The sequence below is a fragment of the Tympanuchus pallidicinctus genome, unplaced genomic scaffold (genome assembly GCF_026119805.1).
Source record: "Tympanuchus pallidicinctus isolate F22 unplaced genomic scaffold, pur_lepc_1.0 scaffold31, whole genome shotgun sequence".
Classification (NCBI taxonomy): Eukaryota; Metazoa; Chordata; class Aves; order Galliformes; family Phasianidae; genus Tympanuchus; species Tympanuchus pallidicinctus.
Window position 1 is genome coordinate 1,355,385 of NW_026294749.1, and position 24,730 is coordinate 1,380,114.

A 24,730-nucleotide genomic window follows, 5' to 3' on the forward strand; every position below is an offset into this window, starting at 1 on the left:
TGTACCAAAACCAGTCCAAAGTCAGCCACACTTGTTTCAGAAGACCTATGACAAAGGTGGCCCAGGGCTCATGGCTCACAGCATTACCACGACTGGGAGGGCAAAGCCAGGTCCCCATCAGTGAAATGCATGTCAAGGCAAGGCCAACAGCCCCTCACTCCCATGAGCACGAAGTGTACTTAATACTTTTAAATCATCTGATTAATCAGATAGAAAAATCTGTTGCATGGCTGCGTAGTCTTCAGCTCTAATTTCATATTCCGTGGTAATTAAATGTGAAACTCCTTTTATCATTTACTACAACCCACACTTAACACTTTGCCTTAAAACACTAAGACTCGAATTTCAGCCAACCCCTCATAAAAAAACAGCAACTCTGCCAAATTCCCATCCACGCTCTTTGACAGCAAAGTAACAGAGGTAACATAATTCATTCAATATCATTCTTTTCCTGCTAATGTTTTATTCAGACAGAGCTTCATTAATAAAGATGAAACTTTGGGCTCATGATTGCTCCATGTTCACAAAACATTCAGACTCCTTTACATCGTGGTTAAGCATGAAGAATTACTGAGCACAATTTCCTAAAAGAAATCCCACATACCAAAATTGCATATTTTGAATTTTTAAAATTCACTGAACCAAATTTCACAGAGTGAATCCTAAAGTCTGTTTGCCAGGAAAGCACAAGCCAAAAATGGAAGTCGGGGTGTTCTGGGATAACGAAGAAGCTGGACCCCAACGCACATATTCTTCCCACTAAACAAGCCATTAAATACACATTCACAGAGTAATTTGTTCTAAAAAATGCATTTGTAATTTCCCACAACCACTTTCGGTATAATTTTTGGCCGCTCAGACAGCACTGGAGTCACAGTTAAGTCTCTTTTTTGTTTGGTGGAATTCAGCAGTGACTTTGACTTCTTACTGGACAGCAGGCAACAAAAATTAGCCCAGAACTCAATGATTTTCACACAAGTCCAAATGTCTCCCACAGAAAAAAACATACAAAGACAAGAATGCTTTTTTAAAAACCAAAAAAGAACAAAACTGATCCAAACTCTGGTTATAGCAGTACTTTTCAATGCCAGGAATTGGACCGTGGAACGCGGGATGACTACTGACATACTTGAGAAGCATTTTTAACCCTGCACATGACAACAAACTATTCAGTTCTCTTCTTATAAGTCAGCAGATACGTGAGGTGATCCGACACGACGTGGCAGCTGCAACTTTAAAATGAGAGTCACAGTCTAAAGCCAGAACAAAAACATCTCTTGAATTTCTGTTAAAAAGAAGGAATTAACGTACACACCGCACACGCAGACAAAAATCTTGAGGTTTCCCTTATTGCTCGTACACAAGGCCGTAAGCAGGTAAATGGCTGGATCAGAAAATAGGTCAAACATGCATTTCAGCAGGCATAAAAGTACAGGAAATTCATACAAACAAAACAATGCACTGCATTACGTAACACGCGATGGTATTCTGCTAATACAGTACGTCATCAACACCAGATAAACTCCATTTCTGCCTGTTGTATAATGTGCTATGCAGTGTGGTATTTTAACCTAATTTCTGGTTGCTCCTTCATAATGCACTCTCCATGTGGGGATGAAGAGGGGCAGTTTTCAAGACAACTTCTGTGCAATGCAGAGAAACCTTGGCCTCAAGAGCTCCAAGGGCAGCACAAGGTTAGGGTTAGAGCTGTTATCTCCTGCTCTCTGACTGCTTCGTGTCTTTATGCAGTCATGAACATCTTGGATATGCAGAAGTTGATGCCAAAAGCTTCCATGCTGTTCTCAGAGCACCTCCCAGCTACGCTATGTACTCCTGGTATAAGCATGAACTGCTACAGGGGATAAGGCAGTAGAGGCCTGAGTCCTGTATTTAGTCACTTCCCTATGAGTCTATAAAGGCAAGAGTTTTTGGTGAACTGGCTTTTGTTTACACAATAAGCAGTAGAGTGTGGATGTTACCAGAAACCTGGCTGATTACAGGGAACAAGTGATTAACACGTTCACAGACACATTTTAGAATTCCTGTCATTCTTTACTGCAAAGAAATCAAATGTGCTGCTGAATGATGTCGATGCATTACAATTCTCATAAGTTCAAGGCATACTGCACATCACCTTGCACAAAAAAAAAAGGCATTGCATTTGTTATCTGAGGATAATGTTTTTTTTTCTGTGCTATGTATATGACTGTTCCTCTCCAAACGTGACCATACGTATACCACAACAATTAAGCACCATATGTTTATGCTATCCTGCAGTTAACAGAAATTAAGGAAGAAAATGGTGGTGTGGGAAAGAGGAGGGAAAGAAATCCAGCACTAAGTCAGAGGTATGTTCTTGAAATTTCTAGTTAAGAATGTTTACTGTGAACCAGAAACAAAATCAGAAAACCACCACCATCTACAAGGCCAACCTTGGCACTGTACAGTCAAAATTATGTTCTCTGTTGTTATAATACGACCTTGAACAATCTCTAACTAATTACTAGAGAGAGCACTGGGTAGACAAGTCGCTCTTCGGGGAGATTACACGTAGGCAACTGCTCATACTTTGTACTTGCAGAAAGAACCAGTGCTGATCAATAGAATTTTCTGTCTTAGTAAAGGCCTGCTATGTATCTCTCCATCTGATCCTTAAATCTCACAGATTTCAGCATTCACACTTAGCAACTCACACAGAGCTCCATATAAGCTACAAACAGTACTAAATCTAGTGGAGCAAGGCGCTGCTGAAATGCAGGTTCAGGAATTTGGCTCAATCTAAATAGAGAACTGCAAATAATTGGGAAATTAGGACATTCATAGGTGGGTAGGGATATTTCCTGTGCTTTTTCTTCATATCTGTCATAACAAAGACCAACATTCGTATGAAGTGTGGCAAAAGGTCTACATCATGCTCACCTATGCATTTTAACACCTGGACAGCTACACTGATTAATGAGGGACAGCACAACCCAGAAGAGGGTTCGGCTGACCTGTGTTCTTCTTCCAGCTCTGTCATTGCCTCTTATACAAAAGCATAAAGATTGCACAGAAAGGTCCATGGTGAGGCTTCCTTACAGCAACTTCTTTCTCATACCACCCATGGGTGTGCAGCTGTATCTCCTGTGAGATAGGGAGGCAAAATAGGTGTATATTTCTCTAAAAAAAAAAGAAAAAAAAAAAGAAAGAAAACCCAACCTCCAGAAAAAGAAAAGGAAGAACAAATTGCTGTCATGTCCTTGCAGGAAGGAGTCCTAGGACTTCTCATGACCCACTTCTTCACTAATAGCCATTAAGGCCAACTCTGCAGGAAGCCCACTTGCCAGATCAGAGGTAAAACAGTAATGTTCACCATTCAGAGCCATTCTTCATGTGAAGTGGGTTAGGCAGAAATGTTTGGCTGCATTGTTAAGTATTCCTCCTAGGCTCACTTTGCTTCCCTGCTCAGAACCTCCTTCAAATAGAAGATTCTTAAGTGTCACTTCCCCATAGCCGAAAACAGTGGGGAAAATCAGACACAGGCAAAAAACCACATACCACAGAACCAAACAATTGCTTGTAAAATGTTTCCTTTTAAAAACTATTGTACAACCTCCTAACTTAGTTTAATTAATGTGCAGCTTAAAACATAGAAAATGTCTTACCAACTAAATGATTTCTGTTTTACAAGTCTCCCCTTCCCCCCAGTTAAAAAATAACACGTGTGGGTTGGTATCGAACACTTTTCACTGAGTCACAGGCCAGTTCTCCTTCAATTCTACATGGAGCAGTTCTGATTTTGAGCTACTGCGGTTAGAGAAGAGCTCATACTGCATACTTTACAGTACAACCAGCTACACAGATGTCTTTAATCTCATAACACAATAAAAACTGCCATAAATTACAGTCCCCTTGATAAATGATTATGGTGACGCATGCAGTCCTTCTCGTTGCCGTTCCCATCAGACACTGGACATAGGTTTCTCCACTGGTGCCGAGGGCTGTGGCCAGGCTGGTGCACCACCATCTGGGAACAAAGTGTCCTGCAGTCATCGGCCAAAGTTTCGGTGAATTGTCTCACTCGATACCACCACCACCACCAACCCAAGCCCTGGGTGAGCAACCCCGGGGCAGCCCCACACCCCTCAGCCGCATGAGATCACCGTGAAGCGCTTGGAAATGCATGACATGTTGTGGAGGACGATGCCCAGGAGAAAGACCAAGACGCAGGCCACCAGGATCACAGTGCAAACCCCCGACCAGGTGGAGCTTTTCACCACGCCTCTGCGGTCAGGCTCCTCTGCACCTGCCTCAGCAGGAAGGCCACCCTGCAGCGGCTGCTGCTCGGCCGGGATCGTCACCACCGCCAGGGACTTCTGCTGGCTGCCAGGCAGGAGGCGACAGCCGACGTCTCCCGGCAGCATAGCCCTCTCCTTGGAGAGGGGCAGGGGCAGCATGTAGCACCCGTTGCTGGGGAGTTTGATGAAGACAGGGGTGTGCTCAGAGGTGTGGGGGATGGCGATGACGGCGATCACCTCGGGGTCGTCAGGCAGCTGTGACACAGAGTAGCCCGGCGGCAGCTTGGTGATGCCACGGCACCAGGGACACCGCAGGTCCTTCTGGCTGGTCCTCATCTGCTGCAAGCACACCGAGCAGCACGTGTGCTTGCAGTCCAGCAGCTTGGGCCGCCTGCGCGGGCTGTAGTAGTTGAAGCAAATCTGGCACTCCAGCAGGGAGTCCTGGGACAGCGTCTCCATGGTGGCTGGCACGGCGCAGCGAGGCACTGCCAGCCTGGTAGGGGTCTGGACACAGTGTCCCACAGACACCTTCAACCGCTTCTTCTCAAGAAGGCTGGGAAAAGCGCAGGGAAACCTCCAGCTCTTCAGCACCTGAGGCAAACAGAAACGTGAATAAGTTGGTTACTGACAGGAACGTGAGGAAACACAAGCCTAGCTACAGGTGAATTTGTAAGGTGGCAAGAGAAACAAATCTGCAACTCTAAACAAGCAAGTATTATTTTGTCAGCTTTACCAAACCAGTCGTGATAGCCAGCATTCACCCTTTTCTTGCAGTTATAAAATCACTATCAACCCTTCAGACTTCTACTCATATTTATTCCCTTGAAAGGAGAGGCACAAAGCAGGTCCTTCAGCATCCACCTCATATTTTCAGAACTTTCTTTCAGCCCTTTCTGCACCATAACAATTCTTCTCATTTTGCCCTCTAAAACTTTTAGCCATTTGGTTCAACCACTAAGTCTGTATGCAAGGTGGAAGGAAAAAAATGTTTAAACAGATGCATTTCCACAGGCTTCCGAAGTTCAAACACATCTATGAATGAGCAACCACCTAACTACATCGAAACACCCACGCTTGTGCACAACAGAAAGAAATGGCAAGTTCTTCAGTTAAATTAACTGTGGGCTAGGTTAGACGAACAGCTTGTGAAATAAACCTCATCCCTGACAAAGGCATCCCCTGAGGTGAAAGGCTCTGCTGAGAACCCAGGACTGCAGCACAGCATGAAGAATGCACAGCACTGAAAGCAAGCTGCTGCTGACCTTGTTCTTAGCTAGTCATTAAAAAAGGATTCCTTGCACTTCCCACTTATTCCTTACAGCTAAGCAAAAAGAGGCAGCTGTATTTACTTCCACAGCAAGTTGTTTAGCCTTGTTTGATTTCAGCCTCTGCAACGCATGTAAATATGAAGGAGAGATATATTTTACAACTTTTTGCTCCGCCTTCCTCACTCTGTTTGAAGATGTATCAGATCAAATTTGCATCCAGATAATACAAGAAAACAAATCCAAAATATCTGCGTGGGGACCTTGATTGTCTCTTATCACAACGTTATATGCAAAAGAGTTAACATCACGGCTGTTGCATGATTTTTTCTCTTCCACAGTATTCTTTCTTTTTCTTTCCTCCAGGTCATAGCAACTGGGGTGCAACACACTAATCAATAGGTGACACCAGCAGAACAGAAATAACGTCATTCAAGACAAACCAGGCATAAACACGGGGTTTGCAATGCAGGGTAGGCCTCTGGACTACAACGTCCCACATCCTGCCAATATTTGAGCTGGGAAAACAAAATACGCGTCATCTCTTCAGATGCTAATGACTTGTCACTGGCTGGCAGCACTGGCCCTGCTGCCGATTTTGTAACAGCAGTAGATTTTGGCTCACAAAATGCTTCAACAAACATGCAGTGACTCAGGAGGCAGAAGGGGCTGAGGTTATGAAAGCTGGAGCTTGTGAGAAAAGCCACGTTCTAGCTGTGGGAATGAGCATTTTGGGATGCTTTGCCTAAGACCCTGATCAGTGTGAAGCCTGTGCAGGGACTGGGACAAGATGCCCAAGCACCAGGTGTACACTGCACAAGGCTTTAAAAGATACCCCACATGCAGAAGGAACCACACACTGCCATGGAAGGGGCTCTGCATTCACAGCTCACGTGCAGGCTATAACCAAGGGAAAGGAGCAGAAAAAGAGGAAAGGACCGATCTTTTGCATCACTATCTCCACATCCTTAAGGCAAAGGCAGGCACAAGGAAGACTGAAAGAAAGGATCTTCAAAAGACTGGTATGTACATGAACAAGAAAAATGGAAGAGCGAGGCACCTCCTAGCTGAAAAAGAGTGAGAGGGAAAGGCCAGATTAGAAAAACAAGTTAACAGGAACTCAAGTCACCAGACCCAGTTTCCAATCAACCACATGTGATCCAGCAATTTTATACAAATTCTTCACAGTCACGCACTCTCTCTGGCAAATGAGCTCAGACATTAAAAGATGCAACTCTAATGTCCTAGGGATAGCCCTCGGTATATGCAAAACTGTTTAAAAAACTTTATAATAATACTGCAATACCATTATGAGAGGTAGAATATTATTATGAGACCACTGAAATTCTCTGATCCCATTTAATTATCACCTGTAACAACTTCTCTCCAGTTACAGCGCTCAAGTAAAATAGTTTCTATTGATCTTCAAGCAATTGAGATCGTGCTCATTTTTTTCTGACTTCCTATCCTTGTACAGGAGTTATATATTCATATGCTATCGAGCCCTCCATCCCTGTTGCAGTTACATTCTTAAGGCAGAAGATCAGTGCGAGGAGAGAAAGAAGTAAGATATTCAGAACTGAAAAACGAAATAAAAGTCACCTCCAAGCAAAGAGTGTTCAAGAAAAACAAAAACATCCATTCCAGCAAAAAGACCTGGTCTGAATGCTAAGCAATGGTGTGAGGCACTTATCCAAGAGATCCAAGTTACAAAGCACTGATGGTACTTAAGGGAACGAAAGGAGAAAAAACAAACAAAGAAAGAGTGGAGTCAAATTGAAAGGGTGTGATGGGACCTAGGACCTGCGTGATGTTTGGGCTCAACGATCCTTGCAGGTCTCTTCTAGCTCGGGATATTCTATGATTCTTCAGTATACCTGCAGAACACACTGTGACCATGACAGCCCCATTTTGATCTGGTGTTAAATCAAAGAAACAGTCACTTCCAACCAAGTTACATGCTTAATCACAAACACTGTTGTGAAGAGCAAGGCTGCATGATGCATATGCCTATTTCAAATCACAACGTTTCTTTCCCACAATGCCTCAAGTAACAACCAGAGATATACTATGACTGATCATTGGTGACATCCTGTAAGCGAAGGCTAGTATGATTCCTTCAGAACATGTCTAAGGACAAGTTAAATGGCAGCCATCTAACAGCCATCTAACCCATCGGTCTTCGCAGACGCTGATGAGGTTGCCTTTCCCACAGTTCACGTATTTAGTTTGGTGAGTAAAATGCAACTTCACTCCCAACCACACTGAAAGGCATAGAAGAAAGTCAAGCCATCACCTATAGTAAGAATTAAAGCACACAGTACTATTTGCTTCATTCTACCGCATGCGGTTAGAAAGGACAAAGCCACACCAACTCTCCTGGTACTTTTCTACCACTTTATTTCAATAGCTGAGCAAAGAGTTAATGCTGCAGTAATCTCCTGGATGGAAGGCTGAGCTGTTGGGTCTGTGATCAACAGCTCTGTGCTAGCTGGAAGTACTGAGCTATCACAAGTGAGTACCTTGCTCAGAGCTCACTCAGATGCACTCCTTCTGGTGCTTCGAGCCCAAAAACCAAGAAGCAGCCAGGCTTTGTGTTTGTCACACAGTGGGAGCCACAGGGGCTGCTGGCAGGAAAACTGTGGGGAAAAAAAATTTAGAAAATGCTCTGTGGGGCTTTAAGAGAGACAGTGTTGTGTATGGATACAGGCATGCATGTGCAAGGAAGGGCTGGGGAACACGACATTCACAGAAAAAGGTAAGTGCAACTGCAATTAGTAACTCCACCTGGCATAAATCTGACAGCAACTGGAGCTCTTCAGTGCTGAGATCTACCTAGCAATACAAACAAAAATTAACGGAGTATGAAAAATGCTCCAAAATTCAAGTATCAGACAGGTGCAGCAGCAGCAGAGGAAGTGAGAGGAGACAGACCTGCAAAGCAGCATCAGGAAACCCCCCTGCCTACCCCTTCATCCTTACTGCGGCCGACTTCCAAAGGACTGCTGATGGCCACTGCAAGGAGAGATTAACACATAGCAATAGAGTCTGCTCTCAGGAGAAGAGAGCCAGGGAGGAACCTGAGAAAGTAATGAACTGCAGGTGGCTCAGAGCATGACACAGAGGCCCACCTTGCAGACTGGGGCTGCACCTCTGAGGAGTCTTAAAGATTTGAGAAAATACCACGACTTGAAAGCAACACGGACACAAAGCTCTGGAGAATAAAACACGGCTCTCAGCTGTTTGTCATTCATGCCATCTGCTCTCCCAATACCTTGTCAAAGGCTGAGGCAGGGCCTCAAACTCTTTTTTTGGGTGATGCCAGGCATGCTGTAGCACTGGCGCCCTGCTTCCCAAGATATCAAAGGGGGAAAGGGCATTTACTGCAGCTCCCAGCTTCCCAACACAATGCAGAGAGGTGTTGCACAAGGCGAACAAAAGGTTTCTTCAGCTAATGCAACACAGCTACAGGGAGAGGAAAGAGAAAGCAAAGAGGTTTGATTAAAATTGGGTTTGCTGCAAAGAATGTTGGCACAAACACTAACTATAAAGCAAGCAGAAAAGGCAGTTATTTTTGGAAGCGGCGCAAAGATGGACATTAAACATCCGCTGGATGTGAGATGGAAAAGTTCATGAACACAACAATGACAAACCACTGCCTGTTAACACAGTATAAGGACAGCCCCAAGGACCATGCAATGAAAAGCACAGTCTTGAAGGGGTGCTGCCTCTACCAGAGAATGAAGAACTATCTTCACACATATTTCTAACTTATTAAGGCTCCAAATTATACCAGCATGAAAGCCACAAAAAGATATTTTAATAATGCCCATGGAATTTAATACAATTCAACGAAGGTTAAATATTGCATCATGTTGTTAAAGACTGGCTCCGGGGCACGCTGGTGTAGTTAGCTGATCACTGAAAGCCTCGAAAACTTTGCACATACTTATGCATGTGTTTAGGCACGCTGTGCTTGCTGCATGGCAAGGTTACTAACAGACATCTAGCATGGCGCTGCACTGATAAAACTTCACCTTTCTCAATGAAGGTTCATTACAAAAACTCCCCAAACTCATTAAGAATTCTGTGATGGATTACTGTCTATGATTTATGACGAAGAAAGATTCACCGGGTTCAGGTGCCCTTAGGCTAGAAAGGAGAGGGAGGGGCAGCACAGAGGGGAACTAATTGTAAAAGCCCTCTGCCCACAGACATGGAAAGAAATGCCTGCTGCAGTCACTTAAAGCTGACAGTGAATAGGAAGAACATAATTAATATCTGGTTGCATTTCTGCTACAAACTCAATATCTATCAATGTTTTCAGCAGATTTGTGTTTGGGACTGTTGCAAATACCTAGGACATACTACTTGATTTTCTCTGAATATCCTTCAACGATTCCATTTATTTTTAGGCTGTTCTGTAGCACTAATTACCATAGAAACCGAAACAGCACAAAGATTAATTAAATTATTCAGCACAACACCCTTGTTAAGAGAGAAGTATTATCATTATTACACCCTTTTATCATCTAAGAAAAGAAGTGCAGAGAGATGAAGTAGTTGGTCCAAGGTCATGCAAACACCACCCAGGTTGCCCCACTTCTCACCTCATGAGTCAGCAAGCAGGAGTGGAAGACTCTAGACAGATTATTTTTTTGCAACGCAGAAACAAGGCTCAGAAAATCGCCTGATTCCCCTAATTGCTCCTATGTGGCAGCATCTCCATGTCCTGTCCAAGATTTTCTGTTCATTGAACATACCAATTATTCCAAACCATGCAAAATATGAAAGCCTGTGATCGAAAAGTTAAAGCATCTCCGCAGACATCATGCAAACTGCGACTGAGACAATGTCTGCATTTTGAGGAACACAAAGTTAGCAATAAAACAACAAATTTAATTCAATTTTCTCTTGGGAATTACTAATTTGCCAGGCACCTTTCGCCTAAGATGGACAGCCTACACCCACTATCCTTTCCATTTTGTTATTCACAATGGTACAGAAATACTGCAGAGCAAAAGCATTTTAATTTGACCGAATCCTTAGCCAGCATATGCTGGCATTGATCCTTCAGCTTTACTCCAACCCTTGCCAAGATGACAACTAGGCATACATACTCTCGGATGCGTAGAGCCACAGAAAATAACGCTGAATGAAACTATGAAATATGAGCCTGCAACATCCTATGAACTTGTGCCAGGGGATCCACGCTGACGAAGAACCTGCTCTGAGTGATCTCAATAGCAAAGACTAAACAGGACAGCAGCTGGCCTCCCTCTCTGGCACTGAGCATTCAGAAGTGGATCACAGAGCCTGGCTGCAAGATGTTAATGCACTGCATCTACTTCAGGAATTGCCACCAGCCAGCCCTTCCAACAGACAGCAGAGACATAAAGGCCCACCACACTACTGTAATCAGTTGCAGAACTTTACATTTTTGGAGCAAAACCACATCAGCTGAAAACAGCAGTCTTTAGCGTTTTCATAGAAACAGAGAGAGACTCACTTGCTGTACAATGCTCCATCTCACCTCAAAAGCTCTGCTGCTCCCTCCTTTTATTTGCAAACTGTGACACGTCCACATTTCCCAGCTCCAAAGACTTTATTTTGGTCAAATATGATCAGGATAAGCTGCACTTTGTTCCAACAGCAAACATTACTAATCTCCCATAATGTGCCTGGTCAACAAATGATGAGTACAGTTTTTGACTGCTGAGTCAAAACAGTACAGCCACGCTCAGCAGAAAGTTTCATGCAGTGTTTTACCAGAGGAAAGGCTATTTGAAATCAAAATATTCCTGATAAATGTGCCTATTTCAGGCACATTTCTTCTGCCCTCTTAGCCCTTCAGTAGCCCTTCTTGCAGTTGAACGTGGGGACCAGACCATAGAGTCTGACACGCTCCTCACCAACTCAGAGCTTCCAGGTTAGCAGCATTTACAAGGTGACAAGCCAAGTTGCTCCAGAGCCATAGGTCCCTGAAACTTCCAGCTCCCAGCCTGGAAGAGCACAAGAGATCCCTGCATGCACAGCTGCCCGGCCAGAAAGAGTCTTGTGAGGTATTCCTCCTCATTTCTGCTGTATGGAAGTTCTCTTCCTGCATGAGGAGTGCATTGGCAGGATGAGATCCGACCCTGGTCATGAAACATCCCAAATCTGGAAATTCTCCTGCAGAGGATATAAAGCGTTCCCTCTCAACATGAAAATGAACAAAAACTCCAGGGTTCAAAGCATCTCAAGTGGCAGCGCTCATTTTTGCAGTTCATTCTCACTGTAACTCTGGCAGGGCCGTTAGCACTTCATCAGTTTTCTTGGCTGCTCTTAATTATGCCTGACACACTGGTAAACCCTAAGGTGAGAGGAATTAAAAGCCAGGTTTCTTCACCACCAGGTGACAAATCCATTTGCCACTCAAGCTGACATAAAGAGGAATGGGGGCGGAGGCCCAGCAGAAAAGCAATCTTCTCCTCATTCCCTAACTAAAAGCCACACGGTTAGTCATCGATGGCCAGGACACATGGAACAGATGGTTGGCAAGGGCAGATTTAAAGTATCTTCCCTAATTTAAAGTGATGTCACAAATTAAGCCACAAAGGCCAAATTCCAGAACCTCACAGCTATATGCAAGCAAAGAGCAAAGCTTGCTCTGTGGATATTAAACTTGTTCTAAGTAACTCGCAGTGCAGCATCTTTCCAAAAAAGATTTTCATTTATGGCTATGTGATGAGATTCTGTGGTACTCAAAATGTAGAGGGAGAGAGACCACAAAGCAACTGATCACTTAAAACGACAAATTTGTTCTTCCATTACAGCTTTATGCTTCATCTGCCATTGATAGAATTTGCCTGATACCTGAAGAGAAACTTAATTAAAACATTCTTCCATCCCTCCCTCCCCTGAGAATCTATTACAAAATACCACCATGCAAAAAATAAAATAAAATAAAATAAAATAAAATAAAATAAAATAAAATAAAATAAAATAAAATAAAACTCAAATGCTTCTCACTGATACAGGTCAGTGGGCGCTCGACTGGAAATCAGCTTGAAGTAGTGTATTAAGGCAGTCGACTATTAGAGAAGTGAATGGAGCAGCTCTCCAAGTAATTTTTGATAAAATCAGGTCAAAATCTGCCTGCATATTGGCTCAAACAGAGGAAGACAGAAAGGAATCAATATTCGCATTTCATATGCTGTTTATATAGTGTGAAAACTATAAACCCCGTTTCACGCTTACCTCAAGCAACTCTGCTCTGTGTTTCTGTCTCATACACAGGACCCACAAAGTGTGACTTCCTGAGGAAGCGATGCTCAGACCCACACTGCTCAGTAGCCCCAGCCACGGCACTGCTCCCCAGGGCTGGGCTGGACTGTGTTTTGTGAGGGTGTGGGTAGGGGAGGTTTCTTCCTTTGCTTCAGCAAATAACAGAAAAAAAGCAAGAGATCTAAGGGAATCAAAACAATACACCCTTTTACACTGAAAAGGATGGGATTAAGCAATTGGAAAACATCGCATTAAAAGCCTCATAATAATAAAGAAGTTCTTTTCTGTCCTGCAGACCCCGAAGAAAGAGAAAGGTTTAAGGGAGACAGCACTGAGAGGGGAGCTTTATACCTTTTTACCTTTCTCCTGAAATTTACTGAGCAAGGGAGTAAAGTCCCCTGTTTATCAAGAGAAAAGGTGCAGCAGATGTCATAACACAGAAGAATGACTTCCAAGAGCTTATCTTCACAAGAGAGCAGCCGATAACCAGCTAGCATGGCTCCTCAAGGTCACCCACAAAATGCCATTTCCTAATGCAGACAAATTGTGATCTTCATGCATTCACAGCCTCTGATAAGTGCCACAACTATCCCAGGTCACAGCACTGGTCATTCTAGTTTGCAGACTACACCAAAAGGAACTGGAACCAATCCAAAAGCTTATTGGAAACTGATCATTCACCCCGTAGCACTCCTGGCAGCTAATAATATTAATACTACATTCACTGCCTGAGTTTTGGGAACAGTCCAACACTCACTGCAAATGCAGATCACAAGCAGAGGTAGGCCAAGCCCAAGCAGCATACATATTCATGGCTTCCTATTTCTAGGTAATCTGCTTTCCTTGTATATATCAGGACTTTACAAGAGTAAAATCCTCCCTAAAAGATCTGGCATGCTAAAGAGAATAAATAACTTTTTCCAATGGTTTCCCAACTGCATGTTCTACCTATAAGTACAAACACTCCACAAGGTTTGGAGCAGCCAAGTAATGAAGTGAATGATCTGACATTAGCCACTGAAGTTAATGGGATGACAAACGCTCTTGAGGTCAGTCGTACATTTACATATTTACCACGCTATCCATCAGCATAAGTAATACAGAGAACTGGTGTCAGCAGCCACAGGCAGATCACTAAATCTCTAAGTGGCAGAAGCCTTCACTCCTCCTTTACCACCCTGAAAATGGGCAACCTGGCAAAACACAACCCAATTTTCCGAGAACAGCTGCAACTAACCTGACTGGTTGCATGTAAAGATTCAAAGCCCTGGTCCCATCAGGGAAAATTTCTGACTATAAGGGAGGAAACAAACCAATGCCAGGAAGGGTTCCTGGATCTCCCGTTCATGCCAGTAGACATGGGCATGGCTGTGGGAAAAAGATGATTTCCGTGAATGGTCTTCTAGGATGAAGACTAGAATAAGGTGAGAGAATCTGGATTGCCTCATGTGAATCAGCACAGTTTGCAAGATGAGTCACCTTGCAGCTAAGCACTAAGGTACCCTAGAGGCCAACAACGATAACTCAGGCAGCAACTGGGCCTGCACTGGCATGTCACACAACCCTCTCAGGTGGGCCGAGATAAATTACAGCTCCCCAGAGACCGAGCACAAAGCTGCAGAGCTGCCAGCCTCTCTGCTCTGACAGTTTTGCCATAATGGAGACTGGCCATCAGCCACTCAAATGCTCAGGCACGGGAAAATAAACTCTTCTTGCTCATGTTACTCAAAATCTTTGCTTTCTTTCACAGAGATGGTAGGTATTCAATCCTAACAGCCACTCACCTTCTGTAGCTGTGAGGAGTTTATCAGACCTGCCAAGCTCTGTCAGGTTGTATTTCATTCTTTACAGCGAGTTTCAAAGTTCAGGCTAGACATCACCCATCATACTTCTGCCAGTCAAAGTCTGGCTGCTTTAGAAACACCCTGGTGTGAAAAACACTCCACTTGGCAGCACTTATCTAACAGTATACAGCATTCACTGCATGAAGGAGTGCAGATGCTGAGAAAGGACGGTGTTACGTTACCTTAGAACAAAAAATCAAAATGAAGCAAACTGCTTTGCTGCTTAATCTAGGGCCTAATTCTGCAGAATTATCTTTGAGAACAAGCAGAACAAGCTTTGAGAAGATAATGAGCACAATATTGCTAATGCTCAAGACTTCATCACAATCCCAATTGTACAGAGCAACACTGAGTCCCTTAGGCTCATGATTATCAACAATCAGCTCAGTATTCAGCGAAAAGCTTGAAAACATCAACTTCAGAAGCCTCAGACTCTGATTAGCCAGAACACCCAGAACTTCAGTCTCTATCTTGCAAACCAGTCTCGTGATTCCCTGGGACTCAGACTCTGAGTTACAGCTAACTAAAAAATGCAGTTTCAAATTAAACAAATTCATCGGTGGTTTCAGATCAAATTAAGCAAATACTTTCTCCCTGGGCAAAAACAGTAATTTCCATTAAAATGTCAACTCATTTTAGCTTTCATTTCAGTTTGACTGTTTTCCTTCATAGGAAAAAATTTTTACCTAGGTAAAGCAAAGGGCAAACAAAGCTTTTTGCACCGACTCTGGAATAACATTTTCTTGCTGTTGTCAGAGTCTGAATGAGACAGAAGTACCATTTACTCTCACCACCCCACTGCTGACTGCAAATGTCTAAGTCAGACAATACACCATGTTTTCTTTTTCCTTCACAGCCTAGGGAATGCTAGTGATAAATACACCCAACTATTAAGCAGTAGTTTCATAGCTGCACATTTGCAAAGAATCATTTATTCCGGCTCAAAAATAAAAAACCACAACATGGGGCATTTTAATCATATAAGTCACATTCCCTGATGTGATTAAAGCCTGAAGACTTCACTGTTTGATGGGATTACTGGTTTTAGAGGTGTTTCTTATAGAAGAGCTAAAGGATCTTGATTTGGAAAGGCAGGTAGTTCAGAGTCACACTCATCCCACAAGTCTCAAAAATACATCCCAAAAAGTCACTAACAGCTTATGAACACATATCAGAGAAGCTTCACCACATACATCCAACACATATTACACGTAGCATCACACAGAACAGCACTTCCAGCCAAAAAGGTGCCACTTAGACTGCTGGAAGAAAGGAGGAAAGGCCAAAAGCCTGTTTCGTCACACTGTGAAGTGCAGCACTGGAGATGTGAAACAGAATTGGAGATACCTACACAGAATTAAAGTTAATTCCATTCAGTTCAGATCTTAATACTATTTTGGTAAAATAATTCCTGCGTGCCTTACAGTGGTTATGAAGCACTGGAAATATCAATGCCTACAGCCAAAGCAATGCCACAGGAACCATGCGACTTACACCAGTTGAAGTGTAAGACTGAAAATCAATGTGACAAAGCAGATGCGAGACATCTCTCTTCTCTATTATGGAATCAAGTCACATTTAGGATGAAAAATACTTTACTCTGGACCCAGGTTTGCGCTGCGCCACAAAGTACAACATCCCTTGCTTTCTAGCCAAAAGAATTTCCAATTTATTTAGTTCACTGACATCACTGTTACTTTTTACAGTTGGGTCAGCACTGTCCTAACTTTTGCTTAAGTAACTTCATTTGTCAAGTGCCTTCATTCTAATGATTACTCCTTTAGAAATCAAACACATGCTCTTTTTTATGTCTCGTGTTTTGCCAAAAAGCAGCATCTACTGGGAAAATCATTCTCTGAACTTTAAACCACTCCTTCATACAGTGTTCTGTATTTTTTTTATGCAGTGGAACTTGTGCTGGGTTCTTTCACACTGAGTTTGCAGAGCACCTGTCAGGGTGAAGTCCTTGCCAATATATTGGGTACTTAAGTGCTATGACAATTAAAAAAAAAACAATATAGGCATCAATACAAATAGTTAATGCTGTTATTATTACTAACACCCCCGAGCTTTGGTGTGAGCTTTAATCTCCTAGAACAGCTGCTTCTTGAAAACAGAGCTAAACAGAGCAACAGCCAGCAGATGGCACTCCAGAATACATAGCACGGAGAAGCAAGGCTTGCAGGACCAAGCAAGCCCGTTCAAATCAGCTGTGCTACCGGCTTCAAGTTTGGTTTGGATTAAAGACCATCTCCCTTTCTCGCTCCCAAAGAGCAGAGACTAATAAATGCCTCCAGCCCCACCTTTGAAAACCATGACTGCGCTGTATAAGAGGAATCATGTCTGAAAGCACAGTGCACGGCACATCCTAAGTGCTGGGCTCATGGCTTGCTCCATAAAGGGGAAAGCACCCTTTGGGCAGGCTGAGACATTTACCCATGCTGTGTATGGAGAACTGGCAGCCTCTTTCTGTGTCCTACTGCTCTCCTGAACTCCTTCAAACAAGCTGAAATAATGCTGTCTTTTACTGCTTTAAAACAGCAACAATAAACAACACACCCTAATGATTAAGAGACCATTTTCCCTCCTGTTTATTTTTAGCTTCCCCTACACATACAAAAACATCCACAGCCTTGCCTGCACGGCTATGAAGCATCTCTACAGATGGCTCCTGGCGGCACAGCGTCGATTCCCAGCCTCCTCAGAGCCCTCTGCCTCACCCCATCGCTCACACTCCTCCTGCAGCAAATTCAGTCAAACTGACACTTCTTCCAATTAAATGCTGACTGGCAGGAAAGCCTCTGTCTAGTATCCTCATCAGCCAGAAGAAATAAATCCAACTCAAAGAGCTCTGGCTCACCCAGTCTTTGAGGATCTCATGTAACCGTAAGAGCAATTAGTTTGTTTTTCTCCTGGTTGAAAAACTCCCAATCAGTCTTAAAAACAAGACCCTTTAAAACACCATGCAACCAGGGAAGGACAGGAGGACATGGTACCTTTTAACCCAGGAAGATTGTGCTTTCCTTTTAGAAACTGAAATTTTAAAGCTAGTTGTTTTGTCTAACTCCAGGTATCAAGCACAGTAGTTCATTTTAAGAGACCTAATGAAATGACTCAGCTGACAAAGATACCATTTCTACACCATCCTCCCCTGAAAAAGTTTAGAGTCAAAACATTGAAGTCATACAACTGGGTGGGAAAAAAAGTCTGTGTTTTATCAGAAGTCCTCGTGAATTATCTAAAAACTACACCAATACTGAAGATATTCATCCCTCATGCAAAAAAAAAAAAAAAAAAGCAGATATTCTTACCACTTACAGTTTCTTTAAAGGCAAATCTGTACCATGGGATCCTTCTGTTTATGCAGAAGTAGGAGAAAAGTCTGTCAGAAAGTAATTACTTTTCCTCTCCTGTATTTGTCAGTGGATCTCTGGCACCTTCCCCCACAAATTGACCCCAGATATACACAGACACAAAACTTTTGAACTTTAAGGTCATCTCTGTGGGTATGAGCAATGCATAAACCAAACAAAATCAGGCAAAGCAACCTGTTCCCCTTGAAGAGCATCCACAATTAATGCCACGTGATATTCACTGTGTTTCTGGAAATTCATACATATCTAGAATTCACAACTCATTCCCAGCAAGCAGTAACACATAACATTTTTCTTGTTGGTCACCAATATTATCCAGCTGAAGAAGCAGGATTCAGCTCAAGATCCACGTATCATACACACACCACAGTTTGCAAATATCTTTTACTACACTAGAATGGGCTGATGACAAAGAAAGAGGAATAGGGCAACTGTTCTTGCTTACTCTGCCTTCTTAGCAGCTATCCCAGTGTGGATTTGCCTCATAAAATATTAATCTGTAGAAAAGTCAGCCATGAAGCAGAACTGTAACCCATACCAATTTTAAACACGGAGCAGCAATGAAGCGTGTAACTGTCTGGTGATTATCATGAGACATCAGAAGTACTTCCAAGTTAGCAAGCGTTGCAGTTATTGCTGTAAGAACTTACTTGATCTCCGTTTCCAAGCTCTCCCCAAGCAGATGGATGTTCCACTTGACATTCCACCCACCTGATGCGGAAGCAGAACTCAGGGGTACCTAGGCTTCTCTATGCTTTCTTTTCGCTACAACAAACTGTGTTGTCTAATGAGCAACCTCTCCTGACAAAGGAGACTGCAATTAACGTGGACTCTTCAGAGCTTTGGTGTTCCCAAGCAGTAGAATATAGGCAAATGGTGGCAAGCAGGTTCAGAAAGGCACACAGAATTCCCTGGTACTGACTGCAGTCAACAGAGATAAAAACAGCCAATTTTTTTGAAAGGTCTGAATTTAAATTAAGAAGAAAATATCATATATTTAATGGAGCGGAGGGACCAAAGAGGGACGAAATATCAGAACAAAGCTTCTTGCTTTAAAGAATATCATTCTATCCACCTATATTCTTTTCACAAACAAGCTCAGATTTTGCAAGTAGACTTTCGGACTCCTCAGAATAATAGTGGTGCAAGTGCAAAACACAGCTGCTTAGCTGGGAGTAGTGCAGCTGTAATGGGATTAAGCTGAAGACCTTTTAAAAAAAAAAATTACATTTTTTCATTCCTTTATGTCTGATTGCATAAGGCCTCTAAAGAATGCAGTAAAGGTCATCGAAATGCACGGTCCTTTCTTGATAGAAAAATGCCACTGTATATTTTTTAAAATCACACAAAAGAAGTGAGCGCTAAGTGCCAGAAATCGAGACCTTTAAAATTCCAACTCAGCATGATATTATGATTTATAATTGTGCACGTATAGGTTACAGCCACCTCTGTATTTCCTTTCATTTAAAAAAAAAAAGCAACAGTTTTATAATCTTATTAAAGGACAAAGTTGTAGATTCTTATCACTTCATTAAATTGCCAGTGCATGATCTTTAATTTTTTTTTGTTCCTGTTTCATAACCACTCATTAACATAAAAAGATAAGAATTTATCCAATGGGCCAGAGTGAGTTTCAGCCAGTAGAAGAGAGGGCAGTGGAGGAAAGTAACCCAAGCATTGGGAAAGATGAGTCAGGCTCCTGAAAACACAGAGCGAGGTTTTGTTTGCTTTCTTAAAGGGAAGGAGTCATGTTTTCAAACTTTTCTCTATGATAATAATGGCTATATTTTAAGAGATGTGAGGTTCTGAGAGAAACCCATGATTATCGACACATAGGCTTTGAGGAAAAAGCAGCAACACATCTGTTTGAGCTACAGTGGGATTCTTCAAGGTCTACAACAGTATTCCTGTGGTTATGGGGACATGCTTCCATTGGCCTTCACCACTCATGTTTGGGTCATGCTGGCTCCAAACAGCTCGACATAAAGATGAAAGTAATGTCACAAAATGGTACTCTTCCCTTACATAACTTCTAACCAGCATGAGACTGTTAGCAGCCCCCTATCTACTCTTTCTTGGGCCAAGGATGTGGCTGCATCAGCGAAGAGAAGATGCAGACTCTAAATCAAGACTCCGAACTGGAATGCGGTGTGAGGATATTTCCCTAAACTATTTCTGAAGATGGGCATTATTTCCTCTTAAAATGAACATTCCCTTATATAAAATGTTTTTCACTGGATTGTTTTGCCCATTTACGAGCACATTCAGGATCACCAGTATGATTTGGTTTTGTATTTTTCATATATAAATCTATGATTATTTTCATAGGATGTAAATAATCACACAGATTCTGCAGGAAAATAAACAGTCTCCTTAAAGCCTCATTTCTATGATTCTTTCAAGTCTGAGTCCTGTCCTGGTAGCCTTTCTCTGTGGCAGTCATCCCCACACATGAAGCATCTGTACTGCACTGGGCTAAGCCTCTTTCACAGTAATTCTTCTCAGGAGGAGATCTGGGATAGGTTTTTACCACAGATCCTCCCAATGGAGAACAGGCGACCCCACAAGCAGTCCCACTTGCAGCAAACACGACATATGTGACTGGCTCTGTTTGAGAAGAATGCTTCACTCTTCCCAGCCTCTGGAGAAAGAAGAGGGAGGGTAAATCTCAAACAATTCAGCAAAAGCTTTCAAAAAAGGCAACCACTAGATTTTTATAATGACCTCAAAATTATCCTGATGTGTCCTAAACTTCTTGATCAACTGACACTCCCATTCAGCTTCTACTACTTGTGTGGTTTTGGGGTTTTTTTTAATGGTAGTAGCACAGAGAGAATGGCAGCTTCCAAGAGGTTTTAAGCTGAAAGACAGAAGATAATGAAATTGAGAGAATGAGGAGATCAAGTTGCTGTACACCTTAAGACTTTTAAAAGGGTCATTTTTTTGAAGGGGAGTTGCTGATTAGCCAACTGTAACAGCATTAAGTGGCCTTGTAAAAATAACCGACTACTTACTAAAAGCAAATTTGGGAGCAATACTGCTTGAGTATTTTCTTATCAAGTGGCTATTATGGACCAGCTTTTATCTTCTAGACATGTTTAAACTTCATATATTGCTTACTCTAATAGACTGAATATATACCATTAGGCCACAATTACTGCAACCACAGTATTTCTGTTGATTTCCATTTTGGCAAGGTAATCTACCTTGTTAAAAGTAAAATCTGAAGTTTAATATGTAATTTGAGCACATTCCCTTTGCCAATCTCATTCTGTTCAATATGTAGAAATGTTTATGCTAGACCAGCAAAAGGAGTCTCTTCAGGCAAATCAAACCACCATCTCGTACTCACTCTACTTAGACCTTAAAAGAAATTCCATTATTCTGCTGTCATGTTTGTTATTGTAAGTGCCTAAAAAATGATATTTTACTCATGAAAATTAAGCCAAAGTTCTGATTTAAAATTAGTCATAAGTGAGTTTTAAGGAGAACGTGGATTTTCAAATGAATGCCTTATTGAAGGAAATGAATAACTATGTTACCTATACTAAAGAAAATATTGCCTTTCTACTAAATGATGGAAATTTGGCAGTTTGTTTTCAGATCTGTGAAACACTGCCCATACTATCACAGGGTCTTTACATACGGGATGACTCATGATTCCAATCACCAAAACAGATTGGATTTCCGAGCAAGATTTTATCTCCAACAACCACAATGGGCAACTCAGTGTGAAAAGAAGAGATGCAAGTCAGCCACAAAGCCAAGCCCAGAGGGAAGAAATGGGAAAACAAAGCATGCCAATTAGTTCCCATGGGAAATGGAGCTAACATTCCTAAACCAGGGTGTTCCATCTAATTTTTAGTTACCGGTTGTCTGTCTTCCATCCATAAACTAAAACAATGAACTTTCTGACAAAACCTTGGATGCTGTAAAGATTTCCGGAAGGCAATGCAGGGTGAATCTTCACACTAGCTGTCAAACTAACTAAAGAGGCAAACAGCTTCACCCTATTGCTGCTCAGAAGGCTTTTTTTTTCTGATAAAGGAATGTTCTTAAGGCTACACATTCTGACATAGCAAGATATTCTGACTCCATCCTTTGTCATGCAGTTCTTCCAGTTTTTAATCTAAAAGAACACTACTATGCAGGACTGAATCTTTAAATCTTCATTCATCAGAATTGCTGAAGGCTTTAGTTAGGTTGCACCTAACTAAACCTAACTGTCCTAGCAGGATAGAAAGACCTCGATGTGCAGCATTCTGCAGCCCCAGTGCCTGAGCCTGAAGTGAAACAGAATTAGAGGGACTCGTGGCTTCTGTGTGCTGCAAGCAACCAATCTCATCATGGAATTAGAATCTTAATGGGTCAGGGCTTAGGAAGACAGTAAGGCCAAAACACAGTATCTCCTTGAACGTGGGGAGAAATGGTCCCTTCTCATCATCTCCAGATCCCAGTGCAACTTACTGCAATGAAAGAAAGATTCAGAGAACTACGTACAAACAAACTAGCTTAATAAACCCCATTATTTCAGAATTGTTAAATAATCTAGAGCATCAGTATTGCTGACTACCTGCTCTCTTCAAAGCTTTCTTCTCCTTACTCACGAAAAAAGAAATACACTGAGCTTCAATACAGCTGAAGAAGCAGTCTGTGTCTAGCATGGGTCTGCCACAAAACTGGCTCACCCACATGAGGGGCTGGTTCCTAAACCACAGTCATCTCTCCAAGAGGTAACCAGTACTTGGTCTTCCTCAAGGCAGAACCTTAGGCAACAAACAAACGAACAAACAAAAAACAACAACAAAAAATACGAATCAGCACCTTTACTTTTATCTTAAAACCAATGATCTCCTACCAGTGGATGCCTCAGCAGGATTTGAGGAAGGTAACAAAGAAAGTAAATCTGCTGCCTGCAAGCTTGAGTTCTCTGCAAAGATTACACCACCATTAGTTAAAAAATAAAAATAGGGAGCACTACTCAAGAAAAGGTTTAAAGATACTTAGCTGCAATACTGGGTCTGTGAGCTGTACTCAGGAAGCATTTCTAACAGGAGTTACGCACTGGGCAGAAATTTCAAAGTATTAATACAGCCATCACTGCATGTCTCAGCTTTACCTGCATCAGGAAAATCAAAACTGGTCTAAATTCTGCACCAAATATTTGTTCTCTCCAAGTTGATCTTTGTGCAATAGGCTGAGGACTTCCCCAAGCCAAGCGCCACAGGAAGATTCAGTAAGGCTAGGCAAGAACCTGAGTTCTTCTATACTCACTGCAGAAGGAAACTTTCATTCACTAAGCATCAAACTGACAAAATAATAATATTATTATCCTTTCTCCCAGATGAATGTTTTAAGTACCAGCAATTTCAGCAGCTCAGCAGAGCTCTGCCAGTGCCTCCTGCTGAACCCATTCTACTTTGAAGTGCATAATTCAATATTCAGGTCAGAAAGGAAAAGTGAGTATGAGGGATGAGAGAGACCTGGGTTCCTGTCCCTGCTCCAATGAAAATTTAATTATTTTCTATTAAAAATTCATTTGGAGAAGAGCTAGAATCCAGGCAGTCTAACAGCTTTACCTACAAAAAGATCCATGACCAAGTGCCACCAGAGGTACAGCCTTGCTGTCCTTTGGGTGAGCACCAAACCTCACACAGAGAGCAAACACTAGGCTCCTTCCCTGCTTGCATCTGAAAAGAAGGCATCAAACTCAAAAAGAGAATTAAAAAGAGCAATTTAGCATCTTTCCCTGCAACAGAAGGAGGACTGCAGAGTTAAAAGAGCTACTTTTGACTCTTATTGAAGCCAGCCTTCGCTGCTTCCTATCTGAGATGCTGTCTTTTTCAAATCCCACTCCTGGGGCTCCTTTCTCCTGGCATTGCACCAGCAACATTATTATCTGTATCCCTAGGCTAAGGTATCTGGAAGCTTGATGCTGCTGTATTTATTGTCTTTTGGGTATCTACTCTACAGCAATTGTCCATAGCAGATGCCATACATGAGCATCCAGCCAGCCAGGGACAAGGCAACAGGAGGGAATGGAAGGAAAAGAGGAACCCTGGTACAGCTGCTGCAGTCTCTGGTGGTGAAGAGTCTGCCCTAGGGCTGATCACCTTACAGTCAATGCTGGGTTCTGGCTTGTAAAAGCCAAGTGCACACAGCTGTGGCCATTTCATCCACAAACACCTGTCTGCCTGCACGTGAACGTAACTAAAACTTTTTTCAAAACAAGTTGCTGGGTTTTTCTGTTGTTTTGTTTTTGTTTGTTTGTTTTATTTTTTAAATCGTTTGTTGTTCAGCTACTGACACCAGTGTTGCCTTCAGCAAAAGAAGCATGCAAAGGATGACTTCCCAGATAGCTTTCCCTTTGTGACACAAGAGTAAATAGGAGGGGCATTTCCATTACTTTCTAGAAGGAGATGAGCTCCTACTGAATACCTGATTCAGGCTCTAAGCAATTTTCACCCATCACTTGAAAGTTAAATAATTATCCTGTTTAAAGAAACCTAGCAATTATATTTCCACCCTCCCCCCCCCCAGCAACTACTGCTGTTGTGACAATATTCATCTTGTCCATTATGACTATTATCTGCTGTATAAATATTGATGATCTGAGTAATTGCTGTTCTGTACATATGCTTCTCACAGATATAAATTTCTCTGCCTGAAGTAGGCTGCTGACAAAGTGTTTTCCTCCTTTTGCA

The 24,730-nt window shown here is 42.3% G+C and overlaps 1 protein-coding gene across 7 annotated transcripts in view; it reads right to left on the reverse strand.

Moving 5' to 3' along the window:
- Window positions 1–443: 443 nt before the first annotated feature.
- RNF152 (ring finger protein 152) overlaps window positions 444–24,730 on the reverse strand; it is a 40,125-nt gene continuing 15,838 nt past the window's right edge. For 6 of the 7 annotated variants that reach the window (XM_052697951.1, XM_052697953.1, XM_052697950.1 and 3 more), the window contains exon 2: window positions 444–4,868. In XM_052697951.1, coding sequence (XP_052553911.1) covers window positions 4,125–4,736 — 612 coding nt within the window. In that variant the 5' untranslated portion in view covers window positions 4,737–4,868 and the 3' untranslated portion in view covers window positions 444–4,124. Of the gene's footprint in view, window positions 4,869–12,781; window positions 20,008–24,730 lie in introns of those variants that run through there. The other variant, XM_052697948.1, reaches the window with a different exon arrangement.